This window comes from Gavialis gangeticus, unplaced genomic scaffold, assembly GCF_001723915.1.
Source record: "Gavialis gangeticus isolate Ggan-Ray unplaced genomic scaffold, GavGan_comp1, whole genome shotgun sequence".
NCBI classification, from domain to species: domain Eukaryota; kingdom Metazoa; phylum Chordata; order Crocodylia; family Gavialidae; genus Gavialis; species Gavialis gangeticus.
Window position 1 is genome coordinate 6303340 of NW_017729022.1, and position 21248 is coordinate 6324587.

At 39.6% G+C, this 21248-nt stretch overlaps 1 protein-coding gene across 2 annotated transcripts in view; it reads left to right on the forward strand.

The window, feature by feature from the left end:
* The window catches only part of DOCK4 (dedicator of cytokinesis 4), a 483151-nt gene extending 462033 nt beyond the window's left edge, over positions 1–21118 (forward strand). For both annotated transcript variants that reach the window (XM_019514562.1, XM_019514563.1), the window contains 10 exons: positions 2057–2140; positions 4364–4483; positions 5401–5522; positions 5801–5921; positions 6942–7023; positions 7243–7352; positions 11656–11728; positions 14889–15002; positions 15999–16057; positions 18493–21118. In XM_019514562.1, the coding sequence (XP_019370107.1) occupies positions 2057–2140; positions 4364–4483; positions 5401–5522; positions 5801–5921; positions 6942–7023; positions 7243–7352; positions 11656–11728; positions 14889–15002; positions 15999–16057; positions 18493–18918 (1311 nt within the window). In that variant the 3' untranslated portion in view covers positions 18919–21118. The remainder of the gene's footprint in view (positions 1–2056; positions 2141–4363; positions 4484–5400; positions 5523–5800; positions 5922–6941; positions 7024–7242; positions 7353–11655; positions 11729–14888; positions 15003–15998; positions 16058–18492) is intronic.
* Positions 21119–21248: the final 130 nt, after the last annotated feature.

Here is a 21248-nt window from a genome sequence, read left to right on the forward strand (position 1 = left end):
ACCCTTAAGGGAGGGAGATGGCTTGATTTGTTATATTTTTCTTTTCTTTGTGCAGCTCACTCATGTTTAGTACCAGTCTGTTTTCTTACTGTATTGTTCTTGCTTGTTTTCTCTCCTTCACCTTTTTCCCCAAGGCCCTGTTCCTTAATTGCTTTCCTTTCCCATCTCATTCTGTTAACTTTATTCTTCCCGTCTCGATAGTGCCCAACACTCAGTGTGTCTTTTTCTTGCTCTGGCTTGTCATGTGCTCCAGAGTAAACTTAAACTGAAAGCACAAGCTTTTCACTGAGCACCATCCTCCCTCTTGCAGCCTTATAGATGTGGAGAAGGAAGGACAAGATCCAGAGAACACATTTTTCAGCCAGGCCTCCTCTTCTTGAAACTTAGTTGGGTTTGATTTTGGGTTTTGTTTTCCTAGAGATCCAGCAAACACCTACTTCCCATTATTTCTGCTTCTTTCTGATGCCTGCACATGCCTTCACTGATCCTTCACTGGTTCCAGTACAGTAAAAGAGGAGAGGGGCAGACACAGAGCAATCAAGAAAATAAGTAGTTATGATGCACTATGAACCAATGTGCTAAAAAGAAAATGTTATACTGACTCCATTTGAGCACTATCTGAAAGTGCATGCAAAGTTGGGATATCACCTGCTTGATACTGAAAAACAATACTGAAGGGAACTCATTCTTCCTTAATACTCCAAGTGCTATATATTTTTTTTTCAGCAAAAATATGTCAGGGCTTCTTTTTTAGTATTTAAGAACTCTAACTCTTATATGTCTACTGATTAACAGTAAAAGAAAGGACAAGTAATAAGGGCTTCTGTCATTGGATCAGGGTTTTGTCATTTTCCTGGAGTGGGTTTCCTCCTGTTTCTTGGCTGACAGTTGCCTAAGGGTGTAATTTTTGGGGTGAATCAGACTAGGTGATAGATTTTCTTCCAATTTTACAAGCAATGAAGTACGGGAATTAATTTAACAGTAAAGCATGCATGTACTAGCTTTCGCATGGATGGAAAACCTTGCAGGTGTTGTCTGAGGGAAGCACCAACCAAAGGCAGTAAAGAGAAATGCAGAATTAAGGCACCCCAGCCTTTCAGAGTTCTGCTTTACTGAAGAAACATCACGTGCACCTAACAATGTGTTTAGAGGGCCTTTACACTGCATACGCAATGTAAAGGGGTGGGAAACCTCCCCTAAAGGAGGCAGTTAGGGATTCCCCTGACACAGCAGAAAATCCAGTATGGGAGATAATTCATGATGTGAAAGGAGTGAGACAGGAACAAGAGGGAAGTGCTGCATCTTGGCAATCCATAGTAGGATGAATGGCTCCTAAGAGGCTAGGAGAACATTTTCAGGATGATGTCAGGAGAGGACAGCTGTTTATAACCCACAGCCACACTCAAATGTATCAAATGTTGCTCAGATACATGTGAGGATTTAGCCAAAGGGAATAGTTCCTGAAAACAGATGTGTGAAGTTTTTTTTTTAAAGAGAAACTTACACTTACTTGTTAACATTAAGTTTGCAACAGGATGCTGTTACCTCCTTAAAAGTTCTCACACAGCTATTCAGAGCATGGTGTTCGTTCTGTCCTTTGTGGTCCTTGTATATCTTTCACATCCAGCATAAGGGAGGATACTCTTCCTTGTAATGACATGCAAGAGAAGATTAACCTTTTATAGTCATCAGCATTCAGTGGTCCTGAATGTATTTCAGCTCTAATGATTATGTTCTGTTTACTTAAATTCTCTCCTGAGTTTCATATGAGATGCAGTCTCTGTCCTGACTGTTGTTTTATTTCATACTATGAATGGCTGCAAGTTACCTGAGTGTGGTTTGCAGAGCTGTTTATTCATAAAGGGGTCCTCCAATGTGAAAGTCACTATATAACTGTAATGTATATTGTTATATTATTCTGTACTCTAATTATTATATTATTCTGTGGAAGGAGTTAGGCTTTTGTTTTGAGCAAAGATGCCTTCAAACTATTGTAAACATGATGGACTTTCAGCAAACTTGCCATGACCTTGTGGTGTGATTATATTCTGTTCAGGCATTCTTTGTGAAAGACTACGTCTTGAACCACCCAGAGGATGGTGAGAAGATCACACGCTTGAGAGACCTGATGCTTGAGCAGGTAGAGTGGAGAAAAGGCCAAGCAGATGGCCTGCTGCCTGTTCTAGCTGAAATTGATATGTGCTCAGATAAAAGATGAAATCACAGTGTTTAGCTGCTCAGTGGCCCTCAGCATTTGCTGCATTAGCTTTCAGATGGCCTGCAATTCCCTACACCATAAACATTTTTCCATCTTTTAGTTAATGTAATCCCTTGAATTCTTTGCCCTCTTTTTACTCTCTCTCATCTCATAGAAATTGAACATTAAATAAGAGGGAGAACTTTCTTTTAATAGAAAATATTTGTTGTGAATATTCATTTAATTTGTAGATTGTGCTACAATGGAGTGACACTCCCGTCACTAAAAAACCAAATGTAGCAAGAGCGCTTGGTATATTATGTTATGAAAGATGCTTTTCAAATATTTGCCTGTGTGGGAACGTAGAAATGACATGTGATATAAGAACTTCAGATTACCCTTTGATCTTTATACTATTTTCACTCTATTTAGTTGTTTGGATTCTTTACAGTAGAATTTGCTAGTCATGCTAATTAAAGTGGTGTAAATTACCTCATTTGTAATGGATTTAGAAGAAGAGAGATGAGTTTGGAAATGTCTTTCTAGTATTGTGTTTACTGAAGATGTCTCTTTTTTGGTTTTGTATTTTCCCTTATTTAGCCAATAAAAGAATTCTAGGCATTTGGTATGGTGGTGAGCCAAATAAGCTTGACATCATATATTAGAACTGGTCAAAAAATTTCAGCTAAACGTTTTCTCACTAGAGAACATCGCTAAGATCTGAATTCAGAAAATTAAAAGCTTCTGTTTCAGTTTACTCCCCCATTACACCAACCCAGCCATACAGAGAGATTGTGATGCGTCGTGGAAGATGTAGTTCTGTTAGAGAGTGGGTCCACAACAGTGATTCTCAACCAGGTTGCTGTGTAAACTGTTAAGTATGTAAATATCTAGGCAGGATTCACACGATAAACCAGTTTTTCTTAGGAATCCAGTGTCCAAAACAGTCCATCCAGCAGTCCATTTTGAGTTTTTTCCAAGAAAAGAATTGCTCTGATATTCTTCCATCATCAAAAAATGAGTGAAAGCTAAGAGACAGCGTATTCTGAGGGGTACTGTGAATCTACCAAGGGGTGCCATGAGTTTGATACAGATGAGAACTACTGGTCTAGAGGGGCATGAAAAATTCAGTGCTACAGCTCCCATGAGGCACCACAAAAGCTGAGGCAGAAGCAGAGATTTATGTCAGTCTGTCCTGAAATAACCCATATTTTGTTTTTTAGTAAGCAAACCCAATGCAAGTGTTCCAGTCTGAGAATGCTATATAACATTTTGTTTCAACTAAAATTCTCAAATTGAAATGCTTTGACATTTTATTGCAATTTTTTTCTGAGCTTTTGGTCCCGTGCAAAGTTTTAAAAATTCAACTTTTTATCCCAGTTTCGAATGAAGGCAGATGTTGAATAAGTAATTATTAGGTCATCTTGCATACTTATTGTGCCAAATCCTCATAAGGTGCAAGTTGGGTGGGTCCATTGTTTTTGGTTATTTCGATAGAGCAGTATTGATTTACATCTGCTGAAGGATCTTATCTGTTTTGGTTTCAGTTTTAAAGCTATCATTAATCCTTGGAATTTGAAAAGACCCAATAATTATCGAGCATATCATTTTGAATTCCAAAAGCTAACTAATTAAAATCTTGAATGATTTATCAGAGAGCAAGAAATAAAGTATTCAGCAAGAACAAGACAGCTTCAGTTTTACTCATATTGAAGTCAGTGGTGCTGTGCTGATGTATGCATTCAGTATATCAGCTAGTTGTTATCTTAAGACCATATAGCCTAATGTAATTGCATTATTTTACATTTAATTGTATTTGTCCTATTGCTTAATTAAGCCAATATAGCAAATCTATTGGAGAAAATTTGAGCAAGATAACAAATTAAATATTCTATAAAGTCAGATCTAGACCACACAATGAACATACGCATCTTAACAAATAAATACATATAAGCTAAATACTTCTGAAAACCAAATAGCACAAAGACGATTTGACTAGATGCATGTGTTTGGCTGTAATTTATTAAGATCCTTGATTCAAATAGGTGCTTTTTCATAAATTGCGTTTGTTTGTTTTTTATTAATTGGATTATAGTATAAGGGAAATTTAAAAATTAAAACAAATAAATCCTTTTTTCCCCTTCCTTCTCTCCTAAATTTATGAAGGCCCAGATTCTAGAATTTGGCTTAGCTGTGCATGAGAAGTTTGTGCCTCAAGATATGAGACCTTTACACAAAAAGCTAGTGGATCAATTCTTCGTGATGAAATCAAGTTTGGGAATACAGGTACGTGAGCAGAAGCATTGATAAGCTATAGGACTCAGCTGCAGCATGTGAACATGGTTGTTAATTTTACTAAGCAACAAAGAGCGACATCTTTTGGTTATTTGGCTGAATTACATTTTTGTAGCACTTAATAATTTCAAAGTGAAGAAAAACTTTTATCTAACTTGCAGTGTAGCCTAGAAAAAAAAAAACTTGCATTTTACTTCATTAAAGAACAAGTTAAACATCAATGAAGAAAATTATTTTAGTTCCTGAAGGTATGGACAGATGTACGTTTTAGCCACTTGAAAACAAGGGTTGCTCCTTCTCAGGAGCTCTCACAAGTTATTACAATGCAACTATTCTATCTGCATAATTTTATATGGTAGCTAAATTGGCCTAACTCTGACCTGAAAGAAACTGGGTTAAAGTTAGAGCTGTGGTACTATATGTCTGTTGCTACAGTGTGGGGGGCCAAACTTTTTGACGGGTGTCACAAGTTAGCCCTGCACCTTCCCTGAGTCCCACTCAGATCCCCTTTCCCTACCTAATCTTTTGCTCCCTTCTCTGGGCTTCCCATCTGATCTTCTGCTTTGCTTTCTGCTCCTGGTCTGTCTGCTGCAGTGCTGCCTGTCCCCTCCCCAGTTTGCTCTTTGCCATATACAGAGACTTCTTGTGCCATTTACAGCATGTGAACCACAGGTTGGCCACCCCTGTGCTATGGGATCATGAAGATGTTTCAGTTGCATTGTAACAGCTTGTATCAGTACCCTTTAATATCAATGCAGTTACATCTGTCTATACCCTTAGTAGTAGTAATGTATCAGATTCAAAATGAAAAGGCATTACTAGTTAGTACTATGAAAAAAAATCTTCCAAAATATTTGATGGTGCCTTGTTTATTCAAACAAATATTTTCTTTTTCAATACTTACCTAGGAGTTTTCTGCATGTGTTCAAGCAAGTCCTGTTCACTTCCCTAATGGCAGTCCACGGGTATGTAGAAATTCAGCGCCTCCTTCTATGAGCCCAGAGGGTGCCAGGGTAATTCCTAGACGCAGGTAAGTCAGAATTTAAATTAGCAGAAATATCCATCATTTTCTTTAGTCTTATTCAAATGGTACTTATCATACATGTATACTTTTTGGTATCATCAATCTATCATTTGTTATCCTCCACAGATGGTAAAATATCAGTGTGATAAATTACCCAAATTTGATTTATGAGATAAATGAGGAGTGGGGATTTTATTTTGTCTGGATACTGTATTAACATTTGATAAATTGCCATTTGGAATAGGAATTAACTAATCAATATTGTGTTCTTGTTCCTCAAACAGTCCATTAAGTTACCCAGCTGTCAACAGGTATTCATCTTCATCACTGTCATCACAAGCTTCTGCTGAAGTCAGCAATATTACTGGGCAGTCAGAAAGCTCTGATGAAGTTTTTAACATGCAGGTATCTTTCCTGTACTAAATTCAATCTAGCTTGTTGTGAGTTTTCTTATAAAAAGCAATTAGGTGTTATTGACTACTATTTTCTTCTCTTGTTTTAAGAATTGCGAATGAAATTACTCCCTAGTCTAGAGGTGCTCAACCTCCAGTCCACTGGCCAGATCCAGCCTATGGAGCAATATCATCCAGCCCATGGGGATCTCCTACAAGTGCAGAACTTTGGTGGCAGGGGGAGCAGTGGCAACTTTAATTGTTACTCCCCTGTGGCCAAATTTCCAGACTGATGGGGAGCTCTGTAGGCCAGATAATGTGGGCTTTTGTGCTAGACTGGGCCAGTGTGGCTCTGAAACCAGATCCAGGGACATGGGGTTGGGCTGGTGTGCAGCATGGGGCAGGGCCAGTTTTTACTACCAGACCAACCCCATGCCACTCATCTGACCCATGATCCAGAAGGTTGGGTACCACTGGCCTGGTTGAACTTGGAGAAATAAATGCATGTGGCAAAATTAGTATTAAAACTGATGCACTGTAACACAGGCCCATCACTTTTATCTAATCAAACTTTTCTGTACAGTTGCTACTAACAATATGGCAAGTATAAAATAAAGTAAATGGTATCAGTATCACTCAGCCACTTATTGATTGGAGGCACTGCAAAATTAGTCTAACAAATTACAGCTCTACTTTTGGCAAAGGGTGTGCATTAAGATCTGGGAAGAGGAACAAATTATAACAAGTTAACAGGAGAGGGAGAAGCTTAATATGTATCATTTATTTTAGCTATCAATTCCTATCCCACAGTAAGTGGAAATTAAACTGCAGTAATTTAGCCCTGTTTCATTCAGAGCCCAGTTTAACTTTTGTGTACTGCAAAATTGGGACAGATACAGAAACTAGTTATTGCAAAACAGTTGATACATGGTAAATATATTCTCTCCTTCCATTTTTAACCGTCTGTCTGACTGTATCCTTACTGAAATGCAAACCGTTCTATTTTACAACTCTGTGCATGATCTATTTCCAGCCTAGTCCATCTACCTCAAGCTTGAGCTCTACTCATTCTGCTTCACCTAACGTGACCAGCTCTGCTCCATCCAGTGCTAGAGGTTAGTGCTCATCTACTATGAGCTAAATGGCTCAAATCATTACATGCATGCCACAAAGGTGACATGGAATGCAAATGACTGTTTTAAGTAGGTGATTTTTTGGGAGGACAGGTTAAGTACAATAGAAACTCTTCTGTCTCCTGAACTTGGCCCATAGAATTGCAGTGTCATAATTTAACTGTATATTAACTTACTCTTTTGGATTGTTTTCTATTCCAGCCTCTCCTCTGTTGTCTGACAAACATAAACACTCCCGAGAAAACTCTTGCCTGTCCCCAAGAGAGAGACCATGCAGTGCCATCTATCCTACTCCTTTAGAACCTTCGCAGGTAGGCAGCTGCCCAGCTGGCCTGTTACCACGAGCTTTTCAGATTATAATAATGGAGTTTGTTTAACGTTTAACTTATTCAGCAGAAGTGATGATTTTTAAAACACACAAGAGGAAATCAGTTGAGAGAACCTGGTAATGTCCAGAGGTTTCATATAAGAAAAATAATGACCTAACTTCCTCAATCCTCTCTTCGCCATCATTAATATTAGTAGGCATGCATTAATCTCATTTGGCAAGAATACAATAGGCCAGATCCTATTTACCATATTTCTGTATATATTTTGTGTTCCAGGTCATATTAGCCAAAGCTGTTCCAAATCGTATAGATTGAGCAGAACTCGGTCATTCCAAAAACCATATCAATTGAGCAGGCAGAATGCAATCATTCTAAACACCATATACAGCATTACAACTGGCAAGCATCCTCTATCTCAGACCTGTCACCCTGGGACTTCATATAGTCCCAAATGCATTGGTAGGCATCCTGTGTGCAGACCCAAGCCTAGAGGTCTTGGGATTCAGGTGCCCCCAGATACTACAGGCAAGCATCCGCTATCGCAGACTTTTTTAATCCAGGGCTTCCAATACTCCCTATACTCAATCTTAGCCCAGAAGAGGCCAAGTTAATTGGCTTGAAGTCACCATGGCTTGAAATGCTGTTGACTTGCTCGGGCCCATATTTTGGGTTGGGCCCCAGCAGACTCAATAGCATTTCAAGCTATCATGACTCCACAGATCAGCATTGCTTCCAGTGTGTGCGGGTACTCCAAATACTACCCCCACCCACACAAGATCCAGGTACTAATTAACACCCCCCCTCCCCACACACACACACACACACACACACACACTCATGACTGGAACCAGGTGTTTGTGGGATCCTCCAAAATATTGTAGACATGTGAGGCACAGGGCAACCTGGTCTGGCTCTACCTCATGGGAAGTGGAGCCATACTAATTATGTGCGATAGGCTGAAAGAGTGGGTGACAAAGGGATTCTAAATGAAGTGTTTGGGTCCTGTTTGATGATGTAAGGCTGCTGAGAGAATAGAAATCACTGGAAATGGGAAAGAAAGGCACAGCTTATTTGGGGGAGTGAACAGGAAGTTTCAATGTAGTCATTGTAGTAGCTCACCATGACTTGAAAAAGAGTCAGCGCTAAGGGGGATTACATGCAATGAACACTGCCATATATGTTATTCAGGTGGGCTGCACTCAGCAAGAGTAGTATTTTTGACACCAAGGGGAGGCTGTCAGGGCCAGCAGTGCAGGTCCCAGCCTGGTATTGCCATACCTTTACACCTAGAGCCTGTTCCCTCCTCGGGGAGCATCTGCCCCCCCCCCCTTTTTTTAAGGGCCACACTTGTGACTGATTTTGTGGAAGTTAGGAAGGAAGGAAAATGGAGGGGAAACATGTTTTTATAGCAGCTGTTGTCCACTTTGAGCTTCCCTTTACCTTTCGCTAAAATATTTTGCTCTAAGCATTGTCAGAAAAAGATACATTATGAAGCCAGTTCATTTTGGCAATTCCTACTTTTCTGTGTCATTTCAAAGAGGAATATGAAGTAGGGAAGGCAGTATTTCTGGAAGGGGGGTGGAGAGAGAGGCAGAAAGAGAAAATATGTTCTTACTTGAAAATTATTATCTTTTAATTCTAAGTAGGAAAATGCCCATCATTTGTCTGTGAGTTATGGAGACTTGCAGAGTAAGTTTGATATGCCAGCTATTGTTGATTCCTTATTGATTTCAATCTTTCCATTCATTGGGCACATTCAAGTGCTTTTCTCTTGATATCTTTGTACTTCTGATTCATGCCACCTCCACAACACAGTTCATAACACGGACTAGAGATAAGCACTTTGGCAGCAAGCTCCTTGGCTCTGGCAAAATGCGTCCATTCTGACTCTTGCCAGAAATTCTCCTTCTAACAACCAGATTGCTCGGTAGCTCTGATTTCCTTTAATTTAAAATGGCTTGCTACTTTCTTTTTAGTTTTATTTTTATCTTTTTTTCTCTGTCTTCCCTGTCCACTATCAGATGGGTTCTTGAAGAAAAATATTCTTCTATGTAAATATTCTCCTTAATGCTATTTAAGTTCTTGCACGTCACCTATCATCATGATACCTAAGTATCCTAAATTTAAACTTAGGCATGATTAAAAGCAATTCTCAGGGACCGTTTCAATTGATTCTGCATGTTGCTCTCTAAATGATAAAGCAGCCAGAGCCCCATAGAATGAAGACTAGTAGATGTTCTTTATGTAAAGTGGCTTTATTCATCCACATACAAAGAAAGAACTGTGCCATTTTTTTGCTCTCAGCTTGCAACTTCTTGCATTGCCAAGTGGAATGAGGCCATCATTCCCCATTGAACCAGAGATTTGTTACAGGAAAGTATGAGGAGCAAACACATATACTCAGTCTCCACTCGCCCAGAGACTTGCCCATTACCTTTCTCATTCAGAATAATGTTTCAAACCAAAGAAGGCCAACCATTCCCTCTGTCTCATCCTTCAATGGACAGATATAGTAAAAGAAGAAAATATCCTTCTTAAAACAACCAGAATGGGTAATATTCCAAAGAAATTATCTGATTCTCTATCATCAGAGTAGGATTTAAAAAGCCATATTCAGTGTTGAGACATTACAAAGATTAAACTATTACTGTCCTTCAAGAAACATAATTAGCTCTTAATAAAAATTAGATGCTGACATTATTACTAGTCCTTGCTGCTCTTATCCTAACACTTTGGAACTCAGAAGCTTGATCAGAATATTCATGATATGGTAATCAGGGAGGGTTGTCCCCCCTCACTCTATTTGCTTGTAACCAAGTGAAAGTAACTTTTGCTATTGTCTTTTAATGAGGAAAACAGGAAGTATTCAGGAGTGTACTTGTGTATGCTTCAAGACCAAATCCAATCCTGCCAAGCCACTGCATACCTCATTTGAACAAGGGATGAGGACTGAGTAGTACCCAGGCCAAAAAAGTATTAGACCAAGTAATCTGACTTAAATTGTTTCTCAGGATTATATCTATATGTCTGCATCTGGTTGGCTCCCTTTCAGGGTTTGCTTCTTGGTCTCTGGCTAAGCCTGGTTTTTCTAGCCTGCACTTTATATGCAGAATATGAATTCCTATTGTTGTTAAGGGTTGAGAGCTCTCCTGAGTGTTTGCTATTTATTCTTATTCCCCTTTGTAATTTAAGGGGGAGTTCTTTGCTCCTTGTTAATTATTCCATGATTACACTCATTCTAAATAACGTGTTTCATTGTTTCAGTTCCTCCCCCTTCCTTCGCATTTCCTGTTTTGCTTTCTTGGTCCCTACCTGTGGTTTCAATTGTATTTTTGACACCTGCACATGTTTTCCTTCAGAAAGGAAACTAGACTTTACTTATTGCCTAGTACAGAGCAGCAGACTCTGAAAGGAGATGTAAGAAAAAATTTTTGCTTGAGCGGTTTTCATTAATTGCTTGGTCTTGCTTTTAAATCCCATAGCATTACTTCCTCTCTGCTCTTATTTTCCTCTAAAATTAGAACTAAATTATTGGTGAAATTAGCTGCTCATTTGATTTACCTGTATTATTTAATGTCAAAAGGGAGTCCAGAAAGACCTGCTAGTGTTGCTAATAGACACAGTGTTTGGAGCTTAGAACAAATTCATATTGGTCCTTCGATCTCTAGTAGAAATTAATAATCGGGAAGGAGGAAATTGATAGGTATAAATACAGTTCTCACTAGCAATAAAGATAAGGAACTCATATCTCAGACAGAAATAGGAAATCCTCTACCAAGGATATAGCAGTGCCATAGGCATCAACATATATTGGTTTCTAAAATGAGATCCTTGCAAACAGGCCTCTGCACTCACTCAGCATCCCACTGAAGTCAATCCATATAAACTTCACTTGAGAACTGATATTTAAGTTACAATTTTAATGAAGTGGAAAACTGCTTTACATATAGATGAAGCTTAATAAATCACTCTCTCAAATTCTTTGGGTATATGCTGTCTTCAAAGAAAGAGGGTTTAATCTCTGTTTCTACACATTTCAAAAACATTGTATGTTCTCTTGTGTCCTTTACCCTATATGCCTCTAAATTAGTCCTTTTTAATAGATAAAAGTATAATTCTACTATGTTTGTAAATGTAAATTTGGATCATGTTGGTTTTCAAGATCAACTTGCTTCTTTAAATCATTTAACTAGGTGTTTTTGTGCAAAGCTAATTAAATTGTCTTTAAAAGGTCCATTGAGCTACCATTATAGCTACCCAAAAATGCACTCTTCTGAATTTCTAGAGAATGCTGTTTAACCATATTGGAGACGGTGCTTTGCCACGAAGTGATCCGAGCCTCTCTGTCCCTGAGAAGGGTGAGTAGAAATCCTACGCTGTAGCCAATTTTGTAATCCAAAAGAGACTGTTAAAGTGTCCTTTCATTATAGAATGGCACTCCTCCTGAAGTGAACAATAATAATTTCTAACTCTCATACAGTACTTCTCCATCGAACTCAAAGCACTTCCCAAAGAAAGACTAGTGACCATGTGATCTGGGCCTTGCATTCAGAAGGGCCTGGGACATAGCAGGGAGACAGAGTAAGTGCTGGAACAGCAGATGGCAATGCATTGCTGCTGGCTCTGTCTGCTAGGATGGCCTCTTGCTGGCTGGATTGATTCACTTGGGAGAATGGTTAAAGGCTCAGGAGTGGGGAGAATATAAACATTCTTTTGGGGACCTTAGAGTCTGGAGGGGTTCATAAAGACTTTGTCTTGGGGTGGGAAAAACCCTGAAGTTTGGTACCTCCTGACCCTCTTTGACCAAACATAATCCATCCCATTTATAAGTAATGTTTATAAATGGTATAAATTGGAAGGAAATCTTCACTAGTTTGAGTAAATAAAAAACATCCATTACTTGCTATACCAAAGATGTTTTCATTTATATCATTTTAAGTAGCATGTTCTTTAATGTTGGCATAATCACAGAGCAATAAGCTTTACACTGAAATCACTCTGGAATCCGTAGAGACATGCCAAATGGCTTTAAGGAAAACAGATTTGTGATAGCTTGCATTTCAGAAAAAAACATTCTTACAAGAGCTGGCCAGGAAAGAAAAGTTCCCTCCTGCAACACATTTTGAATTTTTCAAATATCCCATATATGAAAGAAATCTCAAAAGTTCATAGTTTTTCACAGGACTGAGAAATCGGCAATATTTTAGTTCAGAAGCACTGAAACATTCCTACAGGCCTGGGAAGAAGAACAGTTTCCCTTAAGACAGAGCTCCATCAGTTTATGCATACAATTCTCTGTGATAGCAATGAAAAATCCAGGATAATTTCTTGTTCCCAGGAAAGATGTTCTATAAAATGTTATATTCAGTGAGCCAGGCCCCTTCCAGTCGTACATTTCTCTTCCGGAATAAAGTTGTTCACTTACCATAAATGGGTCCTTTTTCTTTTCTGTAGGCAGTGTCTTATATGATACATCTTCTTTAGCAAATATGATCAGAAAACAGGATTTTATTTTCTTTGAGAAATGTTGTGCCAAGCTGTGGGCATAGTTCTGTGAAAGGGAAACTAACTGCCAAGGTTGATACATGCTGGGTGCATCTGTACATGATACTAATGTAAAGCAATAAACTTTGGTGCTGATTGAGCTGGAGTAAACTGCTCCCAGGTACAGTGTGTACACATGTGCCTAGTACAGCAGCAATTTGAGCTGGGGCAGAGCAGAGCTGGGATGGCAAGGGAAATGGGGTATCAGCCCCGGGCTCTGAGTGGCAACATCATGCAGCGAAGGGGCTGGCTGGGGCATGAGGGTACTGACCCCATGGAACCACGTGGCTAGGTGGGAGGCTGGAATCTGGCCCCTGCCTGGTCACTGCCTACATGTGCATTTCTGTGCAGGAAGTGACCCTGCTGTAAGATAGTCAGTACTGTCCCTGATGGCACTATCTTATAGTGAAGTTAATTAGTTTACTGTGCCCTAACACGAGCGCCTATGTAGATGGTGAGCCTTTACAGTGGGGATTATTAGTCTACTCCACAGTAAAGCACGCATTTAGATGCACCCACTAGAAATAAGACTGGTCCTTTCTTTTTTGGGGGGGGGTGTCAGGGGTGGCGGGAGCAACGACACATGAACCTCATGACAGCCACCTGTAATAACTTATACTACTGCCCCTGCCGAGGAATTGAGCTCCCCTCATTTGTATATTGGTTCCATGTTATGTATTTTCCTTGGGCTGGGACTCTGTGATGTTTGTACAGAGTCTAGCGTGCTGGGGTGCTAACCATTTGGGAGCATTTACACCCACCTTTGCATCCTGCTGTAATAGAAATAGTCACAACAGTAGTACTGCACTCGGCCTTTCATCTTCTCCTTGTAAAAGGATGTGGGGTTCATGCATCTCTGTCTCCTGCTTACTTGTGAGTTATAGAGCAGGCAAGCAATGAGGAAATCAGTAAATTACATGCTCCCAATATCTCAGAAAATCTTTGAAGTTGTTGACAGATGGGTCAGCTGGAAAAAAAAGTTCTACAGTTTTCCACTTCTGCCTTTCTGGAGATAGTCGATCTTTCATTGTTGGGAGGAGGGGGGCGCAGAGCAGCAAGGGGAGGGGAAGGGCAGTCTTAAAAGAAATGGAATTGGAATTATCTTTTGGTCCTGTCAGTGCTGCCTGACAAGTGCAGACAGGATGACAGTATGAGCTATCATCTGAGAGAATATTCCCCGCTCTTCAGTTCAGGTAAAGCTGTAGAAGTTGGGGGAAATGACACTGATAAATACCAAACATCCAAGTTTCACAAGTCAGAAGTGCCAAAAGAGTGAATTTTAATTATGACCTTTGTGCCAAGGCTCTACAACATAAGAGCCTAGGTTTTCCAAGCTCCACCGCAGAAATGTTTGGTTTTTTTCTTTTTCTGTTTTAAAATGTCCATCTCTTCTCTTCTTCACTTGTTCACTTTTTTGTCTCTGTTCAGCTCTCTGTTTTAGGACATGCAGGACAGCAGCAGAAGAGTCAAAGGGGTTTTTTGAGTTATATTGACTAAAATTTTATTCAGTTTCTGTCTTTCAATCTTTCTACAGGAAACGCAATTCAGGGGAACTGCCTGTGGAATAGCCTGTTTCATTCTGCCTAGAATTCTTTAAACAGGAGCCCACTGCAAAGGGAAAATGACTCCATTTGTGGGAGGCTGCTCTGTTTCCCTCTGTATTGGGATCTGTGTGCAACACACCAGAGTGCTATTTCAGCTGCTGTTGCTGCTGGTGGTTCAAATTGCCATACAATCTCAAACTGACCTGGAGGCCAAATGCATACATCAGGCAGGCCAGGAATCTGATATGCATGATTGAAGTGCTTTTCTGAAATGCTGCTGTAATCATTAGAGCTTCTCAGGCATGCTGTTTTATCATTTAACATTTTCCATCTGCGTATTTGTAGCTTTTATGGATGTAGGAAAGGTTGGCGAGGCTGAACCAGAGCTAGAACTGTTGGTCTTTGTCTCAGTTTCATCATTCCCTTCCAGCTGTAAACACTACCCCCAGCAGCTGGAGCCTGGATAGTGGGAAAGAAGCTAGGAATACGTCAGAAAGTGCAAAGCTTATATCTCCTCCTGTGCCACCAAGACCCACACAGACTGGTAAGCCTATCAACATTTTCAGGCCAGTACAAAATGATTTTACTGGAGGATTTTGATTCTCTCTACCATAATTAACACTTAAGTGTTTGGGCAGGTTAATTTATCTTTTGATTATGAGAACTGTAGAACTGCACTTACTTTCACCTTATTAACAATCTCTCCTCTGTAACATTCCTGTTCCAATATCCTGCTTTTCGTTTAATGACTTCTTACTTCACACTGTTCATGTTGACACTGGAAGAGATGACTGAGTTTAGTCTTTTGATCTTATGATTGGACATTACCAACCACAAATGTTCATTATAAAAAAAATCTTATTGGCAGCATCACTTTAGCAGCTAAGTACATATATTAGTTTAATTTCTTTAACCAATTTACCCTTCAGAAAAGTATTTTGTCCTTTTAAAGGTATTACAAATATAATTGTTTTTTGTGGCTGAAGATATTTTTCATTCAGCCTTTAAGCTTCACAGCATGTCATCTATCTCTGATATAAGTACCCTTTGTTATATGCTTTTGCTTATTTAATACATACTTTCAGAATATTTTTCTTATAAGAAAAAAACATAGTGAGGGGAAGAAAGCGTGATAAGGTTTTTTTAAAATCATATTGCCAGTTGGCTTACAATAATGTAGAAATCATCAAGGGAAATGGCTGCATAAATATAGCATACTGTATCTGTTCTGTTTTAAGATAACCTTCACTTAACTTTGAGAAAAAACAGAATATTCACTCAGCCTTTAAGCAGAGTACAGGGACAGGTATAGGAAGAGGTACTGAGCAGCAAAAATTGGATCCCCTCTTTTCCATTTATAGCTTTTCTGATGAGTGCCTTTTCTATCACTATTTCTGTAAAACATTTAAACTTACTGGTGATCTTAGTCATGTCTGGTGGCATTTTTGTAATAATGTTGATGTCCATCTTTCATGAAGGTAGTAGTCTAAAATCTGTCAGGTTTCTGTGAAACTGAATTACAATCTTTCTAACTTCACAGCTTCACCAGCAAGACATATAGCCTCAGTTTCCCCTTCTGTTGGCAGATCTCCAATGAAGGTATTGACCCATCCCATGGGGCTATATAACATGATGTATGATTTTTTGTTAATATTGGTTGTTTTTCATGTATATAGTTTTCAGCAAAGCTTCAAAGTCATGTGCATTTCCCCAACATATTCAGGTCAGGGGTTGTGCCATGTGATCACAATCTTTCCTACATCCCCCTCTTAGATGGGGTTTACCCAGAATACCCATTGTGTCCATGAGTGGAATCTACAGAGTAGTAATAGAAGCAGGTATTTTTCCCTTATCTAAAGATATATGCCAGGATTCACACCCCTGGAAAATAAGAATAGTGAGAGATGTGCTGAAAGAAAAATGACATAAGATAGCACCACTGCAGACTCTATGCCTGGGAGTAAAAGCTTCATGGGCTAAGAGCACAGTCTTTGAGAGTCATCCTCAGATGCAACATTGAAGATGTGGCTTGAAGATGGTATTGTGGGCTTCATTACATCCTTTCAAAGGTTAGAAGTTTGGAATTGCTCTCTACACCTAATGTGCGCATTGAAGGTGAAAAATCTGGAAGCCACTGGACTTGCAGGCTTTCATGAGGGTACATCAGAAAGAAGTTCACCCTATTTCAGCATCTGCTGCCATTTATCTCAGTGAGACAGCTAGCACCTCCCTTGAGGAGCCAGAACTCTGTATTAGGGGTGCACCAATAGAGATTTTGGGAGCCGATACCAATCCAATTTCTGATATAGCTGAGTGCAGCTAGTAAGTCTGGTGTGGTGGAAGGGGAGGGAAGGGCTGTGTGGGACAGATCAAGTTGTCTGTGGTAAGGGAGGGAATGGGGCTGGGGTAGGTACTGCCCAGCTGGGGCAGGACAGGGTGTGGGACAGAGCCGTGGCTTGTCCGGGGGACATGGGGAGTGGGGGGCTCTCACTGCTGCGTGCACCCCAGGAGGGCATGAGGGGGGCGTATGCCCTGGATCCTACGTGGGGCGTGAGCAGGACAAGCTGCAGCTGTGGGAGGAGGCTGGCACTGGGGTGGTGCTGGGCAGGCAGTGGCGGCGCTGTGAGGGGACTATGGGGGGGGGGCTGCAGCCACCCCAGAAATCGCTGTAAGAGCCCCATAGCCCCCCCATGCAGATCTGGGGGCACACCCCTACCCCTATGCCCTCCCAAATGAGGGGCAGGGACAGCAGTAGGTGCTGCTGGATGAGCAGGCGAGCCGCCAAACAAACTGCACGCAGCAGTGGGAGCTGCCCCCGCTTCTTTCCTGTGCCCCCCCAGCTAAGCTACCCCTCCCCCCCTGCCCTGGCTGGGCTGCACCTGCCCCAGCCCCACACCCTCCTCACCACAGGGGCCTTGATCTGCTCCCCCATACTCCTCCCCTTCCACCACAACACACTTACCAGCTGCACGCAGCTCTCCATGTTGCTGGCTGTGCTCCTCACTGTCTACGTGCTGCACTGCGGCTGTGTGCTTGCATGGACCATTTATTGGCCACTTCAGGCCAATTTCTGATATAGACAATTTTCTTATAGTGGTGCCGATCCAATATCGGACCAGCCTATTGGTGCATCTCTACTCTGTAACCATGACTTAAGGAGTTCATTGTGGCATACAACTGCCATTAGAGAGCCTGCCTTGAACTCTGTTCCAGTACTTTTGCTCTTGAAAAGAAAATTTCATTAAGAGCTGATTGAGTTATGCCAACCTTGTGCTAAGTAGCTGGAGGTCCTGACTGAAAATCCTAGTGGACAGTATCTTTATGTGGAAGCCGAAACTCAAATGGTGTAGCATTTGAGTAAACAGTGTTTTTAGACCAAGCTGGCCTAACTTGAATGTATTTTCAATCTTGAAAGTCATGTGGATTTTCCAAACATAACATTTTAAGTAGCATCATTGCACAGCTGCAAAATTTTTAAAGCCACCTGCACTGTTAATGGTATCTGGTAATATGAATTGATGGTCCTTCCTGATAAAATAAGATATCTCAATTGAAGTCCATTCTTATTTGCACAGCTACACAGCTATAATTTCTTAGATATAAACTTACAAATGAGTTCATAAAAAAGGACACTAGCTGTAAGACTACCTCATGGGTGCATGAGTCATCGTTAACAATGGTGGGAACGTTTTGGGAGCATTTTGGAAAGCAATCGCAATCACAGATTGAAATAAACTGTGATACTGTGTTGTAAATACCATGTTTTAGCAGTAGAGGGCACAGTCCTACTGTTTGCACACCATGCTATTGTTATATAGTCCACTGACAGAACTAAGAAAGCTTTTTCCTTTTGTTTCTTCCCCCCGCCCCCAACTTTTTTAACCTTCCAGACAGCATACAGCAATATAACTTACTTGCACTAAAATGCATTGCTGATGTTAGCATAATTTGTATAGTCAATGAAAAAAAAAAATATATATATATATTTTCTTATTCTTCATCATGAATCTTTTGTGTTTCCTTTTCTTAAACAGGGTTCTGTGCAGTCATTTACCCCATCTCCAGTGGAATATCATTCCTCTGGGCTCACCTCTAATTCCCCAGTCTTGTCAGGAAGTTACAGCAGTGGAATCTCTTCACTTAGCCGATGTAGCACTTCTGAAACTTCAGGCTTTGAAAGTCAAAGCAGTGAACAAGCCGTAACTGTTCCCAACTACAGTGTTTCTGAGGAGCCAGTGCGAAAAGAAAGTAAAACTCCCCCACCTTACAGCGTCTACGAGCGAACTTTGAAACGTCCTGTTCCGCTACCTCACAGCCTCTCCATCCCTGCCCCTTCGGACCCACCAGCCCTGCCACCCAAACCACAGCTGGTGCGGCCCAGCAATCTGGAAAACAGCAGCAGGAGGACTGAACAGGTTCCTCGTCCCAGGCCTCTTCCTCGGAAAGTGTCTCAGTTATAAGAAGCTCCTTTTATATTTACTTGCAATGAATTCTTTACGGTTTACGAAATAATATTAAAAAAAAGGCAAAATACATTTAGTGTAGGCACTTTAATGTTTTACCCGCATTTTCTTCTAAATAATTTTAAAAAAAATGCTTACTAATATTATGTTGCACATTATTAAATGAAATTACTAATTTAGATTGCCTGATATTATAGGAAGCATGAGTGAGATAATTTCATTAATTTCAGGGTGGTTAATATTGATACATACCTTTCTTGTACCTTATGTTCATCCTCATAAAAATAATTGCACCTAAAACCCCAGAAGTACTCATTTGAGCTAGTTGTAGGCGTCATACAAAAAAGCAAGACACGTACTGACAGAGCTAAGTAGTAGAAATGAGTGCATACTTCCTAGTAAAAGAGTTTGTATGGTAGGGCATTTCTGCAAGTAGGTTGGAGACTGTTCCCTTCTTGTACAATCAGGTTGGGAAATGCAAATAGTTATGGTGAAGAAAGGTAGATATACAATGGAAATTACACTGCTGTGAAAAAGTTGTAAGGATGTAGTTGGAGTTGAGTTCTGGGAAACAACATTTTTATTACTTTCCAGGATTGACAAATATCTACATTTCATTTAATGTAGAACACCTTTCTGGTCATTGATTTTTGCTAAACTTTATTAGTACTGTTTTCGTAGCTTATCTGCTGTTTCTGGTGCATTTCTTTCTTTTTTGCGGTGCGATTTACTTTTGCTCTTCCAGTTAGTCAGTACGCACGATCCCAATAACAATTACTTTTGACTTGAAAGTTCTCTGTCCCAAAAGAACGAACATCCCAGAATCTTATACAGGCACATTTATAAGGATACAAGAATCAGTGCTGGCTAGTAGCAACATGAATCAGTAAGTGAACAAATGTAATGAGTATAAATTGCTGGTTATGTATCAGTAATTTTTTAAAAGCTGAATTGCAGTGGGCATTAACTCACAATTCTGCACAAATTAGTTAAAATTCTAACAGCTCTTTAGATATTTTTATACCAGTGCAGGTGGTTGGGGGGGGGGTTGTTTTGTTTTCTTAGTAAAATTGATTACTGTCATCTTTATTACAGGATAAATGGTAAACACATTCTCTCTCTAAATTGCTGTAGGTGCCACTCTGCCCTGCCTTCTGGTAGACAGATTAGTTTGAGTATCTCAAAATAGCCTCTGTAGAACTATGGAAAAGCTAAGGCCAAGTTGTAGGAATGTGGGAAAAGCACCTTGTCTGTGTTTTTTTTCTTTCTTTTACCCCTTGTTCATAACACCTGGTTGACAAGAAATGAACTGTATTTTAAATCATGCTGTTAAAATATTCTCCCTCTTTTGTTGGGAAGCTTATGTTGATTTTAACTGTATTTGCTTTGTTGATAGCTTAACTGGAAGAGAGTGACCACTTTTTATATTCTCTCAATGAAACTTTCAGCAGATATATACTGTTGATGGTGGTTATAGAGGTTTTCTATAATAAATGTTCAAGTATTTTTGTACATAACTGGTTAATTTTAATAAGGAGTGTACCATTATGTGAAAAAGAAGCAAACAGTTGTGTATGCAGTAAGATTGTTATAATTATGCCAAATACTTTATGTATGGAGAAAAAAATATTTGTACATATATGCTTTTAACAATAATTCTGCCATATTGACTTTACAATTTTGAATGTCAGAAAAAATTAATATATGTTAAAATATTTATGTTTTAGTGAAAGTATTCATAACTGAAAAAGGAACGTATGAAATTTAGCTTTGTATCTTGTTGATTTTTTGAGGTCTGAAATTCCTAGCTCTTGCTTTTGACTATAACATTTTTGTGTCTGTAACCACATCATAAAAGATGTAGAAGGCTACATATTTATGCTGGTATAAAGAGGTACTGCCTGAGATTTTAAATAAGGTGTCGCAAGTAAGATAACAAAGCTGCTTTGATTTTTTTCCCCCGTGTGGTTTAATAGATTTGTTGACTAGTGCTTGAACACAGTATGAATCAGTGTTATTTGCTCCTGAAGCCATTTTTTTTATTTCTGGCAGTGAGCAGAATTGTTGAATTGATCATTTGCGTGTATTACTGAAGTCAGCTTTGCAGCAAAACATTTCATGAGGTTTGTTTACCCAGATGCTCATATGGTTGCTGCAGAATGGTAAATATGAAATAAAATTACTTGATTAATCTTTATAGTACAATTTGTTTTCTACATAATGAAAGATTATAAATCAGTTTGTCATGGAATTAAAATATACACTTCCTTTTCTAAATAGGTGCAGGTTGCTTTCTGATAAAAAAAAAAAAAAAAAAAAAAAAAAAA